This window comes from Microtus oregoni, unplaced genomic scaffold, assembly GCF_018167655.1.
Source record: "Microtus oregoni isolate MIOR12 unplaced genomic scaffold, Mior012 000013F_ref0000133, whole genome shotgun sequence".
Classification (NCBI taxonomy): Eukaryota; Metazoa; Chordata; class Mammalia; order Rodentia; family Cricetidae; genus Microtus; species Microtus oregoni.
This window is the reverse complement of record NW_024543072.1, coordinates 6890044-6908850: the sequence shown is the minus strand read 5'-3', so window position 1 is coordinate 6908850 and position 18807 is coordinate 6890044. Positions and strand designations below refer to the sequence as shown.

General features: G+C 40.3%; 1 protein-coding gene across 2 annotated transcripts in view; it reads left to right on the top strand.

The window, feature by feature from the left end:
* Positions 1-18807, top strand: part of Dennd6a (DENN domain containing 6A) — a 59881-nt gene that overhangs the window by 19077 nt on the left and 21997 nt on the right. For both annotated transcript variants that reach the window (XM_041662679.1, XM_041662678.1), the window contains exons 4-10: positions 3924-4036; positions 4705-4785; positions 6826-6931; positions 8415-8494; positions 9559-9621; positions 10415-10470; positions 18432-18554. In XM_041662679.1, coding sequence (XP_041518613.1) covers positions 3924-4036; positions 4705-4785; positions 6826-6931; positions 8415-8494; positions 9559-9621; positions 10415-10470; positions 18432-18554 — 622 coding nt within the window. The remainder of the gene's footprint in view (positions 1-3923; positions 4037-4704; positions 4786-6825; positions 6932-8414; positions 8495-9558; positions 9622-10414; positions 10471-18431; positions 18555-18807) is intronic.

The following is an 18807-nucleotide window of genomic DNA, read 5'->3' as shown; positions in this document are numbered from 1 at the left end:
TACTTCTGCATTTGTACACTTCTGTACTTCTGCATTTGTACACTTCTGTACTTCTGCATTTGTACACTTCTGTACTTCTGCATTTGTACACTTCTGTACTTCTGCATTTGTACACTTCTGTACTTCTGCATATGTACACTTCTGTACTTCTGCATATGTACACTTCTGTACTTCTGCATTTGCACACTTCTGTACTTCTGCATATGCACACTTCTTCTGCATATGTACACTTCTGTACTTCTGCATATGCACACTTCTTTACTTCTGCATATGTACACTTCTGTACTTCTGCATTTGCACACTTCTATACTTATGTACTTGTACACTTCTGTACTTCTGCATTTGTACACTTCTGTACTTCTGCATTTGTACACTTCTGTACTTCTGCATTTGTACACTTCTGTACTTCTGCATATGCACACTTCTTTACTTCTGCATATGTACACTTCTGTACTTCTGCATTTGCACACTTCTGTACTTCTGCATATGCACACTTCTTTACTTCTGCATATGTACACTTCTGTACTTCTGCATTTGCACACTTCTATACTTATGTACTTGTACACTTCTGTACTTCTGCATTTGTACACTTCTGTACTTCTGCATTTGTACACTTCTGTACTTCTGCATTTGTACACTTCTGTACTTCTGCATTTGTACACTTCTGTACTTCTGCATTTGCACACTTCTGTACTTGCACACATCTACATTTCTTCTATATTTGTACACCTAGAAACTTGAGAGGCTTTGCTGTGAAACACTGTCTTTGAGCAGTTCCATCTCAGCCGCCCTAACAACATCAGGGTGAATGACTGCAAAGACCTGAGGGCCACAGAGTAGAGCCTTTATCTTTTTCTTCCTTGTTTGTTGTTGTTCATGGTCTTCTGATGCAGCACAGACTGGCCTGGAAACTTGGTGATAGTCTCTTTCCATCTCCCTAGTTCTGGGATTATAGACGTGCACCTCTGAGCCTTGCAAGGAGCTAGCCTTGAAGTTTTATCTTAGTCATATGTATCCTGATACACGCCATATTCATATGTTTGTGATATTGTAGAAATAATCTTTTAAAGTTGTCTGTTGTCATCAGGAAAAATATTTTTTTTTCTTAAATCTTTGAGATTTGAGGGGGAGGATCTAATGCCCTCTTCTAGCCTCTGTAGTACACATACATACATGCAGGCTGACACTCATACTCATACAATTGAAATAAATAAATCTTAACAAGAGCTTGGGGCTAAGGAGATGACTCAGTCTGTAAAGGGCTTGCATGTCCACACATACTTCAATTAACTTAACATGCAATTCACTTATAAAATGCATAGTTCTGTATGGTGGAATAGCCCCCTCATGACTACAGACAGAAAACAGAGTCCAACAGAAGGAAGCTGGATGCAAAGGTGTCCTCAAGGACTTGCCCCAGTGACCTGCTTCTTCCATCTAGGCTCTACCTTCTAACGTTTTCAGAACCTCCCCAATAGTGCTGTTCACTGGGGACGTGCCTTTTGTAGGACCACTTCATACTCAAGCTAGCATTTTCTAAAGAGAAAATATGAGGCATTGGTATACACGCTTGTTTAATTAAAACACTACTAGAGCGCATCACAGAGCATGTAGATCCAGATGTATTGTACATACTTGTAATCCTAGAACTCAGGAGACTGAGGCAGGAGGATTTTGAGTTTGACACCAGCCTTGGCTGCATAGTGAGTTCCAGACCAGCCTGAAAAACATAGCAGGACTTAGTTTCAAAACACAGAGAAGCCGGGCGGTGGTGGCGCACGCCTTTAATCCCAGCACTGGGGAGGCAGAGGCAGGCGGATCTCTGTGAGTTCGAGACCAGCCTGGTCTACAAGAGCTAGTTCCAGGACAGGCTCCAAAACCACAAAGAAACCCTGTCTCGAAAAACCAAAAAAAAAAAAAAACAAAAACAAAAAAAAACAAAAACAGAGAAACTCAGTTTCTTTCACTTCTTTTCTCTAATAGCAAAGAAATATTAGTGTCTATAATTGCCACTAGGTATACTTACCTAATTTGGCTTTTGAGAAGGTTGAACAGTTGTGAGGTTTATGCTTCTGTTTAGAATGTCATATAAGGAAAATAAAAAGTAGTAAGTAACATGTGTAATTGTAGAAATATTGAACATTATTATATTAATTCTAATGTATTACTTGGGAAAAATCTAAGTGATATTACTGCAAGTATTTAGATTTTAATATAATTTCAAAAACTATTACTCTGTGTGTACATGTGCACATACACACATGTTGGTACACGTGTGCCACTGAGCTGCCATCCATGGATGGAGGCCAGAGGACAGTTGTCAGAGGTCAGTTCTCTGCTTCATCTGTGGGTGTGGGAATTGAGCGCAGTTTGTTCCCAGGCTTGAGTTGAAAGCACTTACTTGCCAAGTCATCTCACTAGTTCAGCCATTTCACCAGCTCACGTGTGTTTTAAGAACCTAGTTTTTAAAGTTTAATCATTTCTTAAAAGTAATTATTGCTTGATGAGTTTAATTAAAAATTGCATTTTAAGAGGCTTGCTGAAATTATTAAAGTTGAAATTGTTAATTCAGATGATTAAGATGCTAAGTTGATTACTTGGACTCTTACTGAGTCTTGTATATTATGAGTTTTTTGTTGTTTGTTTGTTTTTGTTTTTCGAGACAGGATTTCTCTGTGTAGCTTTGGAGTCTGTCCTGGAACTTGCTCAATAGACCAGGCTTACCTTGAATTCACACAGATCTGCCTCCCTCTAACTCCCGAGTGTTGGAATTAAAAGCATTCACCACCACCTCCTGGCTGTATGTTATGTATTTTTAAAGGAGCCTCCCGTTGTGAAATAGAAAACATTATAGGACCGAATGCCAGCACCTGTCTACTCCTCAAGCCTCTTCTGTCTCACCTGCTCCCTCCTCCAAGTATTCCCGCTTATATTTTATTATTATTGTTTTTTCCTCACTGGGTCCTGTATCCCCAAACACTACAGCTTTGTCTGCTTTTATGTATTTAGAAACTGAGTCTGTAGTCTACTGGAGGTAGTGCTTACCTAGCATTAAGAGTCCCTATGTTCACTGCACTGCAATTCATAAAACTGGCCTGATGGCATCACTGTAATCTCAGCACTGGGGAGGCAGGAACCCGAGGACCAGGACTTCAAGACTGCATAGCAAGTTTGAGGCCAGGCTTAGCTATGTGATACTCTATTTCAAAAAGATTTTTAAACATTTTATATACATGGATATGGTAGCACATACCTTTAATCCCAGCACTTGGGAGGCAGAGGCAGGCAGATTGAGTTCTTGTTTACATAGCCTTGTTTATGTAGAGTTCAGACCATCCAAATAGTGAGAACCTGTCTCAAAACAGAAGCTAGTATAGACATAGATTTGAACAAAAGGTGTGTTTTGTGTGTGTGTGTGTGTGTGTGTGTGTGTGTGTTTGCACGTGCTGGTGTGTGAGTGCTTGTGTCTTTAGCTTCATTAGTTCATATTTGTGAGACGATATCATACATAGGCAAATTAAAACAGTGAATGACAGTGGAAAATGAAGCAGGAAAAATTGCAGAAACACTTAAGAATTAAGCTGTGCATTTTTCCTCTAACTGAGCAAGTCCAGAATTTATTTTGTTTGTGTTTCCGAGGCAGTCTCATTCTGTAGCTCTCACTGTTCTAGAGCTCACTCTGTAGACCAGACCTCAGCCCCCAGAGATCCGCCTGCCTCTGCTCCCAAGTACTAGGATTAAAGGTGTGCACCGCCACACCTGGGTAAATCCTAGAATTTCTAAGCTGTCTTTTTCTTCTTCTCTTAGACATGAAGAAATGTGTTTAAGTTACTTGTAAAGTTCTTTCACTCTGATATTGACGAAACTGTTTAAACAGCACCGTGAGCCATCCTGACTGGCTTTTCCTTTCTTTTTTTCATTAGGTTGTCTTGGAGATACCCAGTTTTGTTTCCGATTCCGACAGTCTTCTGGGAGGAGGGTGTCACTGCATTGTCTTCTCGATCAGTTTGACAAAGATTTACCCGTTTACTTAAAGGTTGGAAAAGTGGCCATGTGAGACAGAGGAGCGTTAGCGCTTGTTGCTTTAGAGCTAGTATACTCAGTCACCTTTGATGACATTTTATTGTTGTTTGCCTTTGGGGGTGCTTATTGTCTATCTGAGTTTCTCAGAGAAAGTCCGAATGCTAAGGACTCAGTGTGCGAGTGGAATTGATTGGGAAGTTCCTGTTCTGGAAACGATGCCGTTGTGAGGTGTGATCCGAGATGTGCAGGTGGAGTGGCTTTGTGCAGTAAATATCATCATACTCTCCCTGTGCCAGCACCTCGGATTTTATTACAGCCGCCTGTATTTACTGAAACAGTGTACACTGGGAACACTGAATTTGATGTTTTTCTGATTTCAGTTTGCAAGTCTAGATAGGACATAGAACATAAGCTGATGGCTTCCTGGGGGAAGTCCCACCCCTAGTTCGCAGGCTTCCTAGGGGAAGTCCCGCCCCTAGTTCTCAGGCTGCAGTTTAATCTTGGGCAAGTCAATGGCTGCTTTCTCCTCCTGCTTTTTGTTTGTTGGTAGGAAGGTCTGACTGGCTTCTGTGCATTTCTCACATACTAACTTGGTTATTAAGGAAGTCCAGTGTTACTGTTAAAAGATAACTACACATGTATGTACATACACACATACAATTTTTGTCTCTTTTTTCATAGAAAGATCCTGCATATTTTTATGGATATGTGTATTTCCGACAAGTTCGCGATAAAACTCTTAAAAGAGGCTACTTTCAGAAGGTAATTTTTAGATGAACTATTAATATTTTTAGTTGTGATTAGAAAAGGTGAGCACTGGACTTAATGGTGTCTGCCCGTGGTCTGAACACTTGGGAGGCAGAGACAGAAGAAGCAGGAATTTGAGGCCAGCCTAAGCTCCATGAGAGCCTGTCTCAGTTCTCCACTCTAAGGTAGAAATGGTTAGAGAGCTCTTAGGTTTCACTTGTGCTTTTTAGATTATAGGCACCTATCTTATTTATTCATTTTTTTAAGACAGGGTCTGCCCATATATGTAACTCTGGTTGTTCTGGAACTGGAACTTGCTCTGTAGATCTGGCCAGCCTCACCGTATTCACAGAAATCCTCCTGCCTCTGCCTCCTGTGTGCTGAGATTAAAGATTAAAGGTGCCACATGTTTTGTAATTTTTAACTGTTAAATTGTTGCTATCTCTGAGCTGGCCTTCTGATAATACCTGGGAGAGTTCTGTGTGTTGACACTGGAGAATAAGGGAGAAAATAAACAAGTTGTAATATTCTTAACCACCCCCCGCCCTGTGAGAACCTGCACTGCAGTTTTTGTTTTTTCTTTTTATCCCGAGCCAGTGAGTAAAGTCAGCAACATCTTCGCCATTATTACTTCCAATCTAAATGTATTATCTTTTTCATAAATTAGAGGAAAATGAATCAGTCCTGCCTAATGTGAGCTGTTAGGACATGCCTTCTCCATCTGTAGCCAGGACATTCAGCGCCCATTAGCTGGTGCTGCACAGAAAGGGAGAAGGTAGTTAAGCTGAGACGGCTCAGCTGGTAAGGGTAGTTCTGCTGTTGCAGAGGCTGCCCGTTCACTTCCCAGCAACCACATTGGACAGCTTACAGCCATCTATAACTCCAGCTCCAGGGGATCGGAAGCCTTCTTCTGGGCACTGTGGACACATATACCCATAAATAAAAGTAAATTTTTTTGTTTGTTTTTCAAGACAGGGTTTCTCTGTACCTTTGGAGCCTGTCCTGGAACTAGCTCTTGTAGCCCAAGTTGGCCTCGAACTCAAAGAGATCCGCCTGCCTCTGCCTCCCAAGTGCTGGGATTAAAGGCGTGCACCACCACCGCCTGGCTAAAAGTAAAATCTTAAAATAAATAAAATTAGCATCTTTCAAGGGAAAAACTACATGTAAAAGTCAGTGTGTTTGTATCTAAAGTGATCATAATGAAAGTTGCAGTGTTTAAGGGATTAACACAGCTGAACTGTAGAACTCACAGCCATGGGGATCTGAACCAAACATCACAGTTTGTTGTTTCCTTAGATGTCATGTGGCTGTTTTAGTTTTTGTTTTTGTTTTTGTTTTTGTTTTTTTTTTGATGCTGCTATGTTGTAGACAGTTGGTAGGCGTCTTAATTTGTTTCTGTTGCTGTGATAAATACCCTGACCCAAACAACCTAGGGGAGAATGCAGCTGATGTTAGCCCTACTTCTGGGGTCTAGTCCACCTTTGTATAGAGATCACAGTGGCAATAGCTTCAGATACTGATGACTTGGACCCATGTGATTGTGCCCATAGCATGCACAGCCTGTTCTTTTCACTCTTAGTTCAGGATCCCCTGCCTAAAGAATGGTTTCATCCATAGTAGGTGGGTCTTCCTGCCTTATTTAACATCAAGATAATCTCCTGTAGACCAGCCTGGTACAGAAGGTCATTGATAGCCCTTTCCCAGTGGCTACAGATTATCTCAAGTTGACAGTTAAAACTAACAATTATGCTGGGCTTTTTAAATTGTTCATTATATTAGTTTGTTTGTGGAATAACTTTTTTACTTGAAGAAAAGAAATATCTGTGATATACCTTTAGCTTTTAAAGCATAATAATAAGATTAAATTTTTTTCGTACCTCAGTTATGGCTTTGTATTTTCTTTTAACATTGTAGTGTAAAAACCTTTTAATGTCAAAAATCAATACTTTTTGCTGAATTTTAGCTCATTAATAATTGTTCATGCAAAATATAAATGATAAACCAAAATTATAATTATTAGGCATTAAGAAAACTTTGTCCCCTTTCTTTCTTCAGTCATTGGTTTTGATCAGCAAACTACCTTATATTCACTTTTTTAACACCGTACTCAAACAGATAGCACCAGAGTATTTTGAAAAAAATGAACCTTGCTTGGAAGCAGGTAAGTTAAATATTACATGAGTTATGTATTCTGTATTCAAGTATATCTGTTCATGTGTGCATATCCACATATTTTCAGATGCATGTGTGTGTGCAAGTACACATGCAAAGTGTGAGCATATGTGTGGACGCCAGTGGTCAGTCTTTTGTGGTATTCCTCAGGAGCCATTCACCTTGAGTTTTGAAATGGGGTCTCTTACCTAGGGCTTTCTAATTAGGCGAGGCTGACGGACCAGTGATTCTCAGTGAGCCTCCTTCTCCCCAGTGCTTGAGTTGCAGCTGTGCATCATTACCATGCCTGGCTTTTCTTGAGAATTCTGGGGAGTCAGACTTAGTTCCTCCTGCTTGTGCAACAAGCACTTTACCCAGCCCAAGTTATTTCGTCTTTTTAAAAAATACTTATTTTTGTTTTTTTCTTTGTGTGTGTGTGTGTGTGTGTGTGTGTGTGTGTGTGTGTTTGCTACATGTGTGCCGGTGCCCTTGGAGACCAGAAGTATCAGATCCCTTGAAGCTAGAGTTCCAAATGGTTCTGAGCTGCCTGACATGGCTTCTGGGAACCAAGGTGTGGTCTTTTGGTAGAGCTGTTAGCAGCAACATTTGAACAGTGTCTCACCCCCCAATGAATGAAAATGTTTTCATAAAGTGGAAGTTGATATTCTAAAGAATCAGAATTTTTGCTCTGACATCTTTACCTATAAATTCCAGAAGTGCTTTGTGGTTCTGTCTACTGTAACAACATAAGGGTGTTTATTAGAGTTGGAAATACGGTTTTGAACTGATAGTTCTTGAAGTACTATTCAACAGAAATTTTTAGTGTGCAATATTTTAGTAGTTAAAAATAAATAAGAAAACTGCCCTTGAACCTATTTGTCATTCAACAGGTTTTTTCTTTTTAATTAAAAGCATGTTTATTGAGCTGGAGAGATGGCTCAGTGCTTAAGAGTACTGACTGCTCTTCCAGAGAACCTGGGGTCAGTTCAGAGGACCTGGGTTCACCCCATGACAGCTCACAGCTGTCTGTAAATCTAGGTTCATGTTCATGAAGACAAAAACCACTGCACATAAAACAAATAAATTAAAAAATTTGATTGATGTGTGTGTGAGAGAGAGCCGTATGTGTGCCTTATTTGTGAGTGCCTGAAGGAGACCAGAGAGGGCATCACAGTCTTGGAGTTGCAGATGCTTGTGAGTTTCCTGACATCAGTGCTAAAAACCAAACTCAGGTCTTTTGCAAAAGCAGGAAATGCTCTTAACTGCTGAGCCATCTCGTTATCTCCCATGGACCAACTGACCAATATATATCCTAGTGTTTTTAATATAGTATTTCTGAAAGAAATGCAAGTTAAAGATCTCATCACTTGCACTTTATCTGTTGTTGTTATTAATGTTTCTCCCATGTTACAAAAGAGCTTTAACTTGCAGTGTCCATTTTAAGTATTTTAATTTTCCACTTACATTAAGAAAATATTTTGTTACATTTTCAGCTTGTAATGATGTTGACCGATGGCCTGCCCCAGTGCCAGGGAAAACTTTGCATCTGCCTATCATGGGGGTAGTAATGAAGGTAACAACTCACCATCTCATTTGTCTGCCCTTCTAAGAGCTGTGCAGAAAGCTCACACGTGGATGTTGTTCTTAACGTCCTATGACATAGTAGTGCTACTGCCATTGCCGTTGTTACTGCTGCGAGCATTTCAGATCCACGACAGCTTATCCTGCTCCACAGAATCCTTCACACAACGCCAGGCCCTTCCAGTTAGGCACTGCACCTTGTAGAATTTGCACAGGAATGTGAAATTCTGCAATATGGGTGATGAGCAAAAACAGAACATTTAAATTGAGTGTGAATTGCTGAAAATTAAGGTAAACTAGAAAAGCCATTGGTTTTCAGGTCTAAATGGTAACTGTCAGACCAAGCATACTTACCTTGGAATATGCTATGCTACAGTGAGGTTTTTTGCTTTTTCTTTTCATTGTTTTTCTCTCTGTATATTGGGGTTGAACCCAGGGCCTCACCGGAGCTAGGCAAGTGCTTTCCTACTGAGCTGTATCCCCAGTCCACAGCTTTCCACCTAAGGAATTTGAGCTTTCTTTCAGATTTTGTATAAATATGCTCAGGTTCTTTGTTCTTTGCAATTCATGTATTTGTGGCATTGGCTTTCATCTTCACAAGTCTGTTCTTTAGATCTGCTATTTTGAAGATGTGTTCTCCCACAACTCCTTTGGCAAACATAAAAAATAATACTGATAGCACTGGATTGAGAGTTTCCATTGTTTCCCGTGGGGTTTATACAGAAATTTGGCAGACTTGAGAGGGTGTGTTTGGGTGTGTGTATATTATAAAGCAGAGACTGGAAAGATAAGCAGGAAGCCCTATAAGGTTGGTGTCCTTACTTTGTTTTTTTAGCAATTTGCTTCTTGGTGTTTAGTGATCTCTGTTTGTACACATGGAAACTTTGGTTCCCCTACTTACACTGTACCTAAAAGTGAATATCCTTATTTCTGAAATTCGACATAAATACTTGGTATTTGTAGCATTTTACAAGTGTTGAGTATGTCTTTTTTTAGCAGCCAGATAGAGCACTTCTCGTACAGATAAAGGTAGTAGCTTCTCTCTTTGTCTTTAAGGTCCGGATTCCCACGTGTCATGACAAGCCTGGGACCACTCAGATGGCGCAGCTAACTCAGCAGGTAGTGTGAGGCTACGCTTTGGCCGCACAGTGCAGCTTCTGAAACACCCATTACTGTCTTAGACAGTTGTTGATAAACTTTCTAACATTTCTTGGCTTTGGTTGTTGTTGCTGTTTCTATCTCAGTTGGTCCTAGAGAACACAGAGTATGTGTCGTAATTGGAAGGACAAAAGGACAGCAAATTCTTTTTAAAAGAGGGTTGATTCTGAAAAAGGTTTTCTCTTAGAAGGGTAGCCAACAGACTCCTGATTTTAGAAGACTCAGTCAAAAGGATTCAGAACTTTTTTCTGAAAAAGATTTTTCTGAAAGCAGTTTCTGTTCATCAGTTTGATTAAATCTATTTCCATTCCCTTTGTTCTCTGAGTGAAGCTTGAGAGCAACAGGAAACTGGCTTCTCGCTGCATATAGCCTAGTGTTAACGGTAGCCAAACTGCAGGTGTGACCTGGTCGCACATCTGACCAGTGGGTTGGTCCTTACCCACAGTGTTCATATTTTTCTCTGTCTTCTGTATTAATCCTCTTTCATGAAAAACACAGAATAGGGATATCACTGTGCAGCCCTGGCTGGCCAGGAACTTGCTAGTGAGGCTGACCTTGACCTTGACCTTGCTTCAGTTCTCCCTTAATCTCTGCACCAGTCTGTGAGTTCTAGACCAGCCTCGACTATACATTGAGTTCCAGGACAGCCAAGATTACACCATTAGACCCTGTCTTAAAAACAAAACCGAAAAACAGTTTCTGTAAAGTTTAGTGATATCGCCCCTAATTTTCTTCTTTTCTTTTAATCCTTTAGGCAGACACCCACACATCTATTATTTTACCTACTGTTCATGAGGTGGATCTTTTCAGGTAAAGAATTAAAAAAATGGCTAACTACTTTGTCTTTTTACCTTGTGATAATTGTTGTTTATGGAGAATACTTGTAATGTTTTGGTGGTAGTGCTCCATCCCAGCTGCACCTGATGAGACAGGAAAGTAGAGCATACACCAGGTCCTGCTGTATAAAAAAATAGTTTTCCTTTCATTTAGTAGGAGACATGTGTTGTGGAGATGTTAGAAAAAGTAGAGTTTGGTTTTTTTTAGTTGAATTTTCAATTTTGTGGTGTACTTTAAAAAATCTTCAGTAAAGAAAAATAGAGAAACAGCAGCCCATACAAAGACTTGCATGCAGATACACGTGTATCATAATTTCCTTTATTCCTGGGGAATATCATCCACAGTCTGGGGCAGGGCTTTTGCTCAGGAGTACCTGGCCAACACTACTTGTATGCTTTGTTGTTGTTGTTTTGTTTTGATTTTTTTTTTGTATTTTTGGATTGTTTGTTTGAGAAAGAAAGCATGAAGTTGGGGGGGGGTGAGTAGATTCTGGGAGGAGTTGAGGAAGAATATGATCAAACTATATTCTATCAGGGTAGGGAGAGACTCAGGGGATAAGAGCTCTGACTGCTCTTCCAGAGGACCCAAGTTTGACTCCCAGCACCCACATGGTGACTCGGAACTTCCTGTAACTCCAGCCTCAGGGCATCCAGTGTCATTTCCAACCTCGTCAGGTACTAGGCACATACCTGGTGCACAGATAGACACAGGCAAAACGCTCGACTATAGAGTGGTGATGGCACAACCCTTTAAACTCAGCACTTAAGAGACAAAGACAGCAGATCTCTGTGAATTTGAGACCAGCATGGTTTACAGACAGAATTCTAAAATAGCCAGGATGGTTATGCAGAGAAACCCTGTCATAAACAAACAAACAAACAAATAAATAGAGTGAATAAAATTTAAAAATAATATAATACTGTTAAAATCTTTTTAAAAACCAATAAATAAAAAGTTACGTTATTCATAGTAGCCTGAAATAAGACACAACTCAAATACCTATACACATAGAAAATACCTATACACATAGAAAATACCTATACACATAGAAAATACCTATACACATAGAAAATACCTATACACATAGAAAATACCTATACACATAGAAAATGCTTATACACATTGAAAATGCCTATACACATAGAAAATGCCTATACACATAGAAAATACCTATACACATAGAAAATACCTATACACATAGAAAATACCTATACACATAGAAAATACCTATACACATAGAAAATACCTATACACATAGAAAATACCTATACACATTGAAAATACCTATACACATAGAAAATACCTATACACATAGAAAATACCTATACACATAGAAAATACCTATACACATAGAAAATACCTATACACATAGAAAATACCTATACACATAGAAAATACCTATACACATAGAAAATGCCTATACACATTGAAAATGCCTATACACATAGAAAATGCTTATACACATAGAAAATGCCTATACACATAGAAAATACCTATACACATAGAAAATACCTATACACATAGAAAACCACTCGGCAATAATAAATTAGTGGGCAAGCCTTTGATAGATACAACAGCATAAATGACTTTCAAAGATAGTATGCTAATTACAGATGCTGACTTTTGTAAGCTACTTAATAGATGGTTTAATTTACATAATTTTGGCACAGGCAACACTACAGGGCCAGAACCCAAAGAAAGGAAACTTAGGAAGGGGGGAGTTTTTGGGGTGGTGGAACTGTTTCTAAATCTTGACAAGGCTCAATTTTCTGTAAATAAAATATGAGTAAGGTGTAAAATTATAATTTTTACAAGTTTTAGCTTTGTATATAAAGGTGGAATATCTATAAAAATTAATACTACAGGAGAGATACATAGAGATTATATACTGCTAATAGTTTGAATACTTGTCATTGAGAGATATGCTAAGAATTTGTATAAATTGACTCAGACTTCAGTTACTAGGTTTTTGTTTTCAGTGTTTTATTGTTGTTATGGGGGCTTTGTGGGATGGTTTTTGGTTTGTGTGTATGAGGGTTACTTTCATTTTGTTTCACTGTGTTAGGATAGCTTTACTTCCTCAACCTCCCAGGTGCAAGGACTGTGTGGCCATCATACCTAGATGTACAAGAAAGTTTTTCTTTTGACCTTCAGAGAATGTTAAATCTTTTTATTTGAGGGGAAGACGGAGAAGGAAAAAGGAAATAAAGAAAAGTCTGAGCCATGGGGGCTGAAGGGATGGCTCAGTGGTTTAGAGCGTTTGCTGCTCTTGCAGAGGACTCAAGTTTGACTCCTAGCTCCCACTGTGGTTCACAGGCATCCATAGCTCCAGTTCCAGGGGATCTGATGCCCCCTTCTGGCCTCTGTGGGCACCAAGCCTGCATGTGGTGAATAGATATACATAAGGCAGAACATTCATACGTTTAAAATAGCATAAATAAATCTTTGTACAAATAAAAACTAAGCCATGAAAAATCATCCCTGGCACAATATCAAAGGATCACACTAATGCTTCCCATGATAGTACTAGTGTGTAGAGCTTTCCTTTTTCTTTGTTTTTGTTTTTTGAGACAGATTCTCCGGTAACCTTTACTGGCCCCAAACTCACTGTATAGCTAAGGCTGGCCTTAATCTTCCTGATTTCACCTCCCAACTGCTGATTTTGCACCATACCTGCCTCAAATTTTCATTTTATGTTTGTTAATGTAAGTGGCATTTGTTATGTTGAAATGATATTTTTACATTCAGACTCTGAGAGAAGGGACCCCTGAAGTTGTAGAGATAGAGCTGAGGGTCAGCCAGTGTTTCTCCTTTCACTAGACCAGCACTTATTCCATACATCACTGTCTGTGGACTGGACCTTTGATTTTAGCTTCCTCTGAATCCCACAAGTAGTCTCTTAATTCTTAAGTTGAAATAGGAATTAAAGGGTAGTTTCCAAAACAGTTGAAGGAAACAAGTCAGGGATTCTGCGTGCTGTTACTTCGTGATGGTTCGTAGTGCAATAAGAGGCACATAGTTACTCCACCTCCCCACACCATGAAATTTCAGAATGAAGCAGTTTGGATAGACCCATTGACTGAATTGACAAAGCTTTTAGACTTTCTTAGTATCTGATAATACACACACACACACACACACACACACACATATTAGATACACAAATTTTATATATGTACTTATTTCTCTATCCACATATATTAAAAACCCCAAAGTCATAATAAATGTTCTCAAGTCCAATGCTATGTGACAAAGCTTATTTTTGTTTTCTTCTTTTATATACTTGTATTTCCTTTCCTTAAGAAATTATCTTTTACAATTTTTAAAGTTGATTTACTGATTTGATCAACCCCTAGTTACCTAGACGGTAAGCAGTTTACCGTCCCCACTGTAATCCTGTCCCCTGTGCACATCTCTTTCTCCACTGGACTCCGAAACCCCACATCTAGCCACATGCAAGCCCTTCTTACCCTGCTCAGTGTTTGACTCCTTATACCATCCAGCTAGATTACTTCTCCAATGAAGGCCAGCTTCTATCCAATTGGGTTCTGGCTAACAGTACCATGTGAGTGCCCTCCTTACTCTACTTCCCATTCAAGTCACTGACCCTTGTGCCAGATGGTCTGTTACAGTATGAATGTAAAATGCCCCCCCGACTGCAGATGGTCTGTTACAGTATGAATGTAAAATGCCCCCCCCGACTGCAGATGGTCTGTTACAGTATGAATGTAAAATGCCCCCCCCGACTCCAGATGGTCTGTTACAGTATGAATATAAAATGCCCCCCCGACTCCAGATGGTCTGTTACAGTATGAATGTAAAATGCCCCCACCACAGATGGTCTGTTACAGTATGAATGTAAAATGCCCCCCCGACTCCAGATGGTCTGTTACAGTATGAATATAAAATGCCCCCCTGACTCCAGATGGTCTGTTACAGTATGAATGTAAAATGCCCCCCTGACTCCAGATGGTCTGTTACAGTATGAATATAAAGTGCCCCCCCGACTGCAGATGGTCTGTTACAGTATGAATGTAAAATGCCCCCACCACAGATGATCTGTTACAGTATGAATGTAAAATGTCCCCACCACAGATGGTCTGTTACAGTATGAATGTAAAATGCCCCCACCACAGATGGTCTGTTACAGTATGAATGTAAAATGCCCCCCCGACTCCAGATGGTCTGTTACAGTATGAATGTAAAATGCCCCCCCGACTCCAGATGGTCTGTTACAGTATGTATGTAAAATGCCCCCCACCACAGATGGTCTGTTACAGTATGAATGTAAAATGCCCCCCCGACTCTAGATGGTCTGTTACAGTATGAATGTAAAATGCCCCCCACCACAGATGGTCTGTTACAGCATGAATGTAAAATGCCCCCCCCGACTCCAGATGGTCTGTTACAGTATGAATGTAAAATGCCCCCCCGACTCCAGATGGTCTGTTACAGTATGAATATAAAATGCCCCCCCGACTCCAGATGGTCTGTTACAGTATGAATGTAAAATGCCCCCCCGACTCCAGATGGTCTGTTACAGTATGAATATAAAGTGCCCCCCCCGACTGCAGATGGTCTGTTACAGTATGAATGTAAAATGCCCCCCCGACTCCAGATGGTCTGTTACAGTATGTATGTAAAATGCCCCCCACCACAGATGGTCTGTTACAGTATGAATGTAAAATGCCCCCCCCGACTCCAGATGGTCTGTTACAGTATGAATATAAAATGCCCCCCCGACTCCAGATGGTCTGTTACAGTATGAATGTAAAATGCCCCCCCCGACTCCAGATGGTCTGTTACAGTATGAATGTAAAATGCCCCCCCGACTCCAGATGGTCTGTTACAGTATGAATATAAAATGCCCCCCCTGACTCCAGATGGTCTGTTACAGTATGAATGTAAAATGCCCCCCCGACTCCAGATGGTCTGTTACAGTATGAATATAAAGTGCCCCCCCGACTGCAGATGGTCTGTTACAGTATGAATGTAAAATGCCCCCACCACAGATGATCTGTTACAGTATGAATGTAAAATGTCCCCACCACAGATGGTCTGTTACAGTATGAATGTAAAATGCCCCCACCACAGATGGTCTGTTACAGTATGAATGTAAAATGCCCCCCCGACTCCAGATGGTCTGTTACAGTATGAATGTAAAATGCCCCCCCGACTCCAGATGGTCTGTTACAGTATGTATGTAAAATGCCCCCCACCACAGATGGTCTGTTACAGTATGAATGTAAAATGCCCCCCCGACTCTAGATGGTCTGTTACAGTATGAATGTAAAATGCCCCCCCCGACTCCAGATGGTCTGTTACAGCATGAATGTAAAATGCCCCCCCCCGACTCCAGATGGTCTGTTACAGTATGAATGTAAAATGCCCCCCCGACTCCAGATGGTCTGTTACAGTATGAATATAAAATGCCCCCCCGACTCCAGATGGTCTGTTACAGTATGAATGTAAAATGCCCCCCCGACTCCAGATGGTCTGTTACAGTATGAATATAAAGTGCCCCCCCCGACTGCAGATGGTCTGTTACAGTATGAATGTAAAATGCCCCCCCGACTCCAGATGGTCTGTTACAGTATGTATGTAAAATGCCCCCCACCACAGATGGTCTGTTACAGTATGAATGTAAAATGCCCCCCCCGACTCCAGATGGTCTGTTACAGTATGAATGTAAAATGCCCCCCACCACAGATGGTCTGTTACAGCATGAATGTAAAATGCCCCCCCGACTCCAGATGGTCTGTTACAGTATGAATGTAAAATGCCCCCGACTCCAGATGGTCTGTTACAGTATGAATGTAAAATGCCCCCCACCACAGATGGTCTGTTACAGTATGAATATAAAATGCCCCCCCGACTCCAGATGGTCTGTTACAGTATGAATATAAAATGCCCCCCGACTCCAGATGGTCTGTTACAGTATGAATGTAAAATGCCCCCCACCACAGATGGTCTGTTACAGTATGAATATAAAATGCCCCCCCGACTCCAGATGGTCTGTTACAGTATGAATGTAAAATGCCCCCGACTCCAGATGGTCTGTTACAGTATGAATGTAAAATGCCCCCCACCACAGATGGTCTGTTACAGTATGAATGTAAAATGCCCCACCACACCTCAGATTTTTGAGCCCTAGCTGGAAGGTACTTTTTGACCAGAACCTATAAGAGGTGAATGCTGTCTGATGGAAGTAAATCACTGGGAGTGAGTTAGAGCCTGATCCCATTCCCCTCTGAGCTCATAGCTTTCTGCTTTGTTGAAAAGTGATAAACAAAGCTTCCACCAGCTCCTACCCATAGATGGAACCTCCAGCACCCTGCCTTCCTTGGACTCTACTCCTGTTGCTGTGAACCTTCATAAATATAAACTTCCTTCAATTAGGTACTTTTACACACACACACACACACACACACATACACACACACACACACACACACACACACACACACAGTAAAGCCCCTTGGTCCACTCTAGCTCTGATTGTGCACAGTAGGACACTCCTCTGGCTTGTGAGCTCATTTGTGTGTCCTAGACATCCCCCCCCCAGTACCATATATCCCCCTTTTCACCACAGCTGAGTCCACCAGCTTCATGGACCGTCACTTCTTTTCTTTATTCAACCCCCCCGACACACACACACACACACAAACCACCACCAGGTTCTTCTGGCAGAGATGCCTATGTTCTGTTTTAGCTTTGAGACCCTTGAGCTGTTTTGAAGAGAGACCCTGCTCTGCATTTCTCTTTTTCTTAATTTTTACTTAAATTAATCTATTATTTATCTCAAGCTTTTGTACTTTCATGTTTTTCTGTTTTGGGGGAGTGTTTGTGTTTTTAGCTAGTGAGATTGGTTATGATGTTTAAAAATACTTTTTTTTTTCTCTTCTCTAATTTGCTAGGAACAAATTGTTGCTAAACAAAGAGGAAAACTAAATAAGTAAAAGTTACCAAATGTTGAGACTTAAACACACTAGTGGACTTGTGTCCTCACAGCCCAGACTAACTCCAGGGCCTCTGTAAAAATATTCAGGGTTGGTCCAGGAATTAATTCCTTGGTTAGATAGAGACCCCTGAGATTTGTTATCAATCATCCTTTGATATCAGAAGCTTCAGCTCTTGGGCTGGTACAAAGGTAGTTACCTCAGTTAATCAGAATCAGCCACAGATGAACTTCTCATTCTATTCTTTTTCTTCTTTCTACTGCACTTAACTTTTTTTTTTTAAGTATCCACTTTTCTCTTTGTAGAATGTGTGTATCTGTGTGTGTTCTAGATTGAACCCAAGGCCTTGCACTGTGCAAAGTACATGCTCTATGTAAAACTCTGCCCCCGGCCCAGCACTGAATTTTAAGTTACGGACATTCAGTAAATGTCCCCTTGGAATATTATTTTGTTTCCTTCAAAATACTTAGAATAGAAATTCAAGTATAACAGGATTGCTAATAATATAGGCCTGTCATATGTTAACACAATTTGATAACATGCTTTTATTGTTTACCATCTGTGTGTGTTACAGCTAATTTTATAAAAAATTGGAATAAGTCAAACTGATACATTGGTTGTTTTTTGTTTTTGTATTTTATTTCTTTTCCTTTTTGAGACAGGTCTTGGACTCACTATCTGAGATGCTCTTGAGCTTCTGACCCTCCTGCTTCTCCCTTCCAAGTGCTTCATTACAAGGGTGTGCCTCACACCTAGCTTTGATTTTATATATATGTATATACATATATATGTGTGTATGTAGTATATATAAGAGACTTATGTCTGTATGTATTACTACATTCTTAGTTTACAGGTCAAGCTGTCAGTAGCAGGAGAATTTGTATCAATTGAAATTCTTAAAATGATTATTTTGGGAATTTGAAAGGCAAAGTTGGATAAATAATAAAGTATTTCTATTCTGTAAACACTTTTTAGGTGTTTCTGCCCAGTTTTCCTTCATAGCCAAATGCTGTGGGAGTTGGTGCTGTTGGGAGAGCCCCTTGTGGTTATGGCACCATCACCATCCGAGTCTTCAGAAACTGTACTGGCCCTTGTTAAGTGAGTATATTGGGCTCTTGATGCTGACACTTTCAGTATCTCCAGTCTGTGATGTTCCCCCACTCATTGCATCAATCCATGCAACAACTTTCTCAGAATGGATGAAAAGATTGACTTCAGTCAATTAGGGCTAGAACCATGTTTCTGCGGCTCTGGATGGCACACACACACACACACACGTTCATTTATGTGAAGTTAGACCTTGATAATTCCAGTTAATACTAGTTATCAGTGCTTACCTGAGGGCAGTATT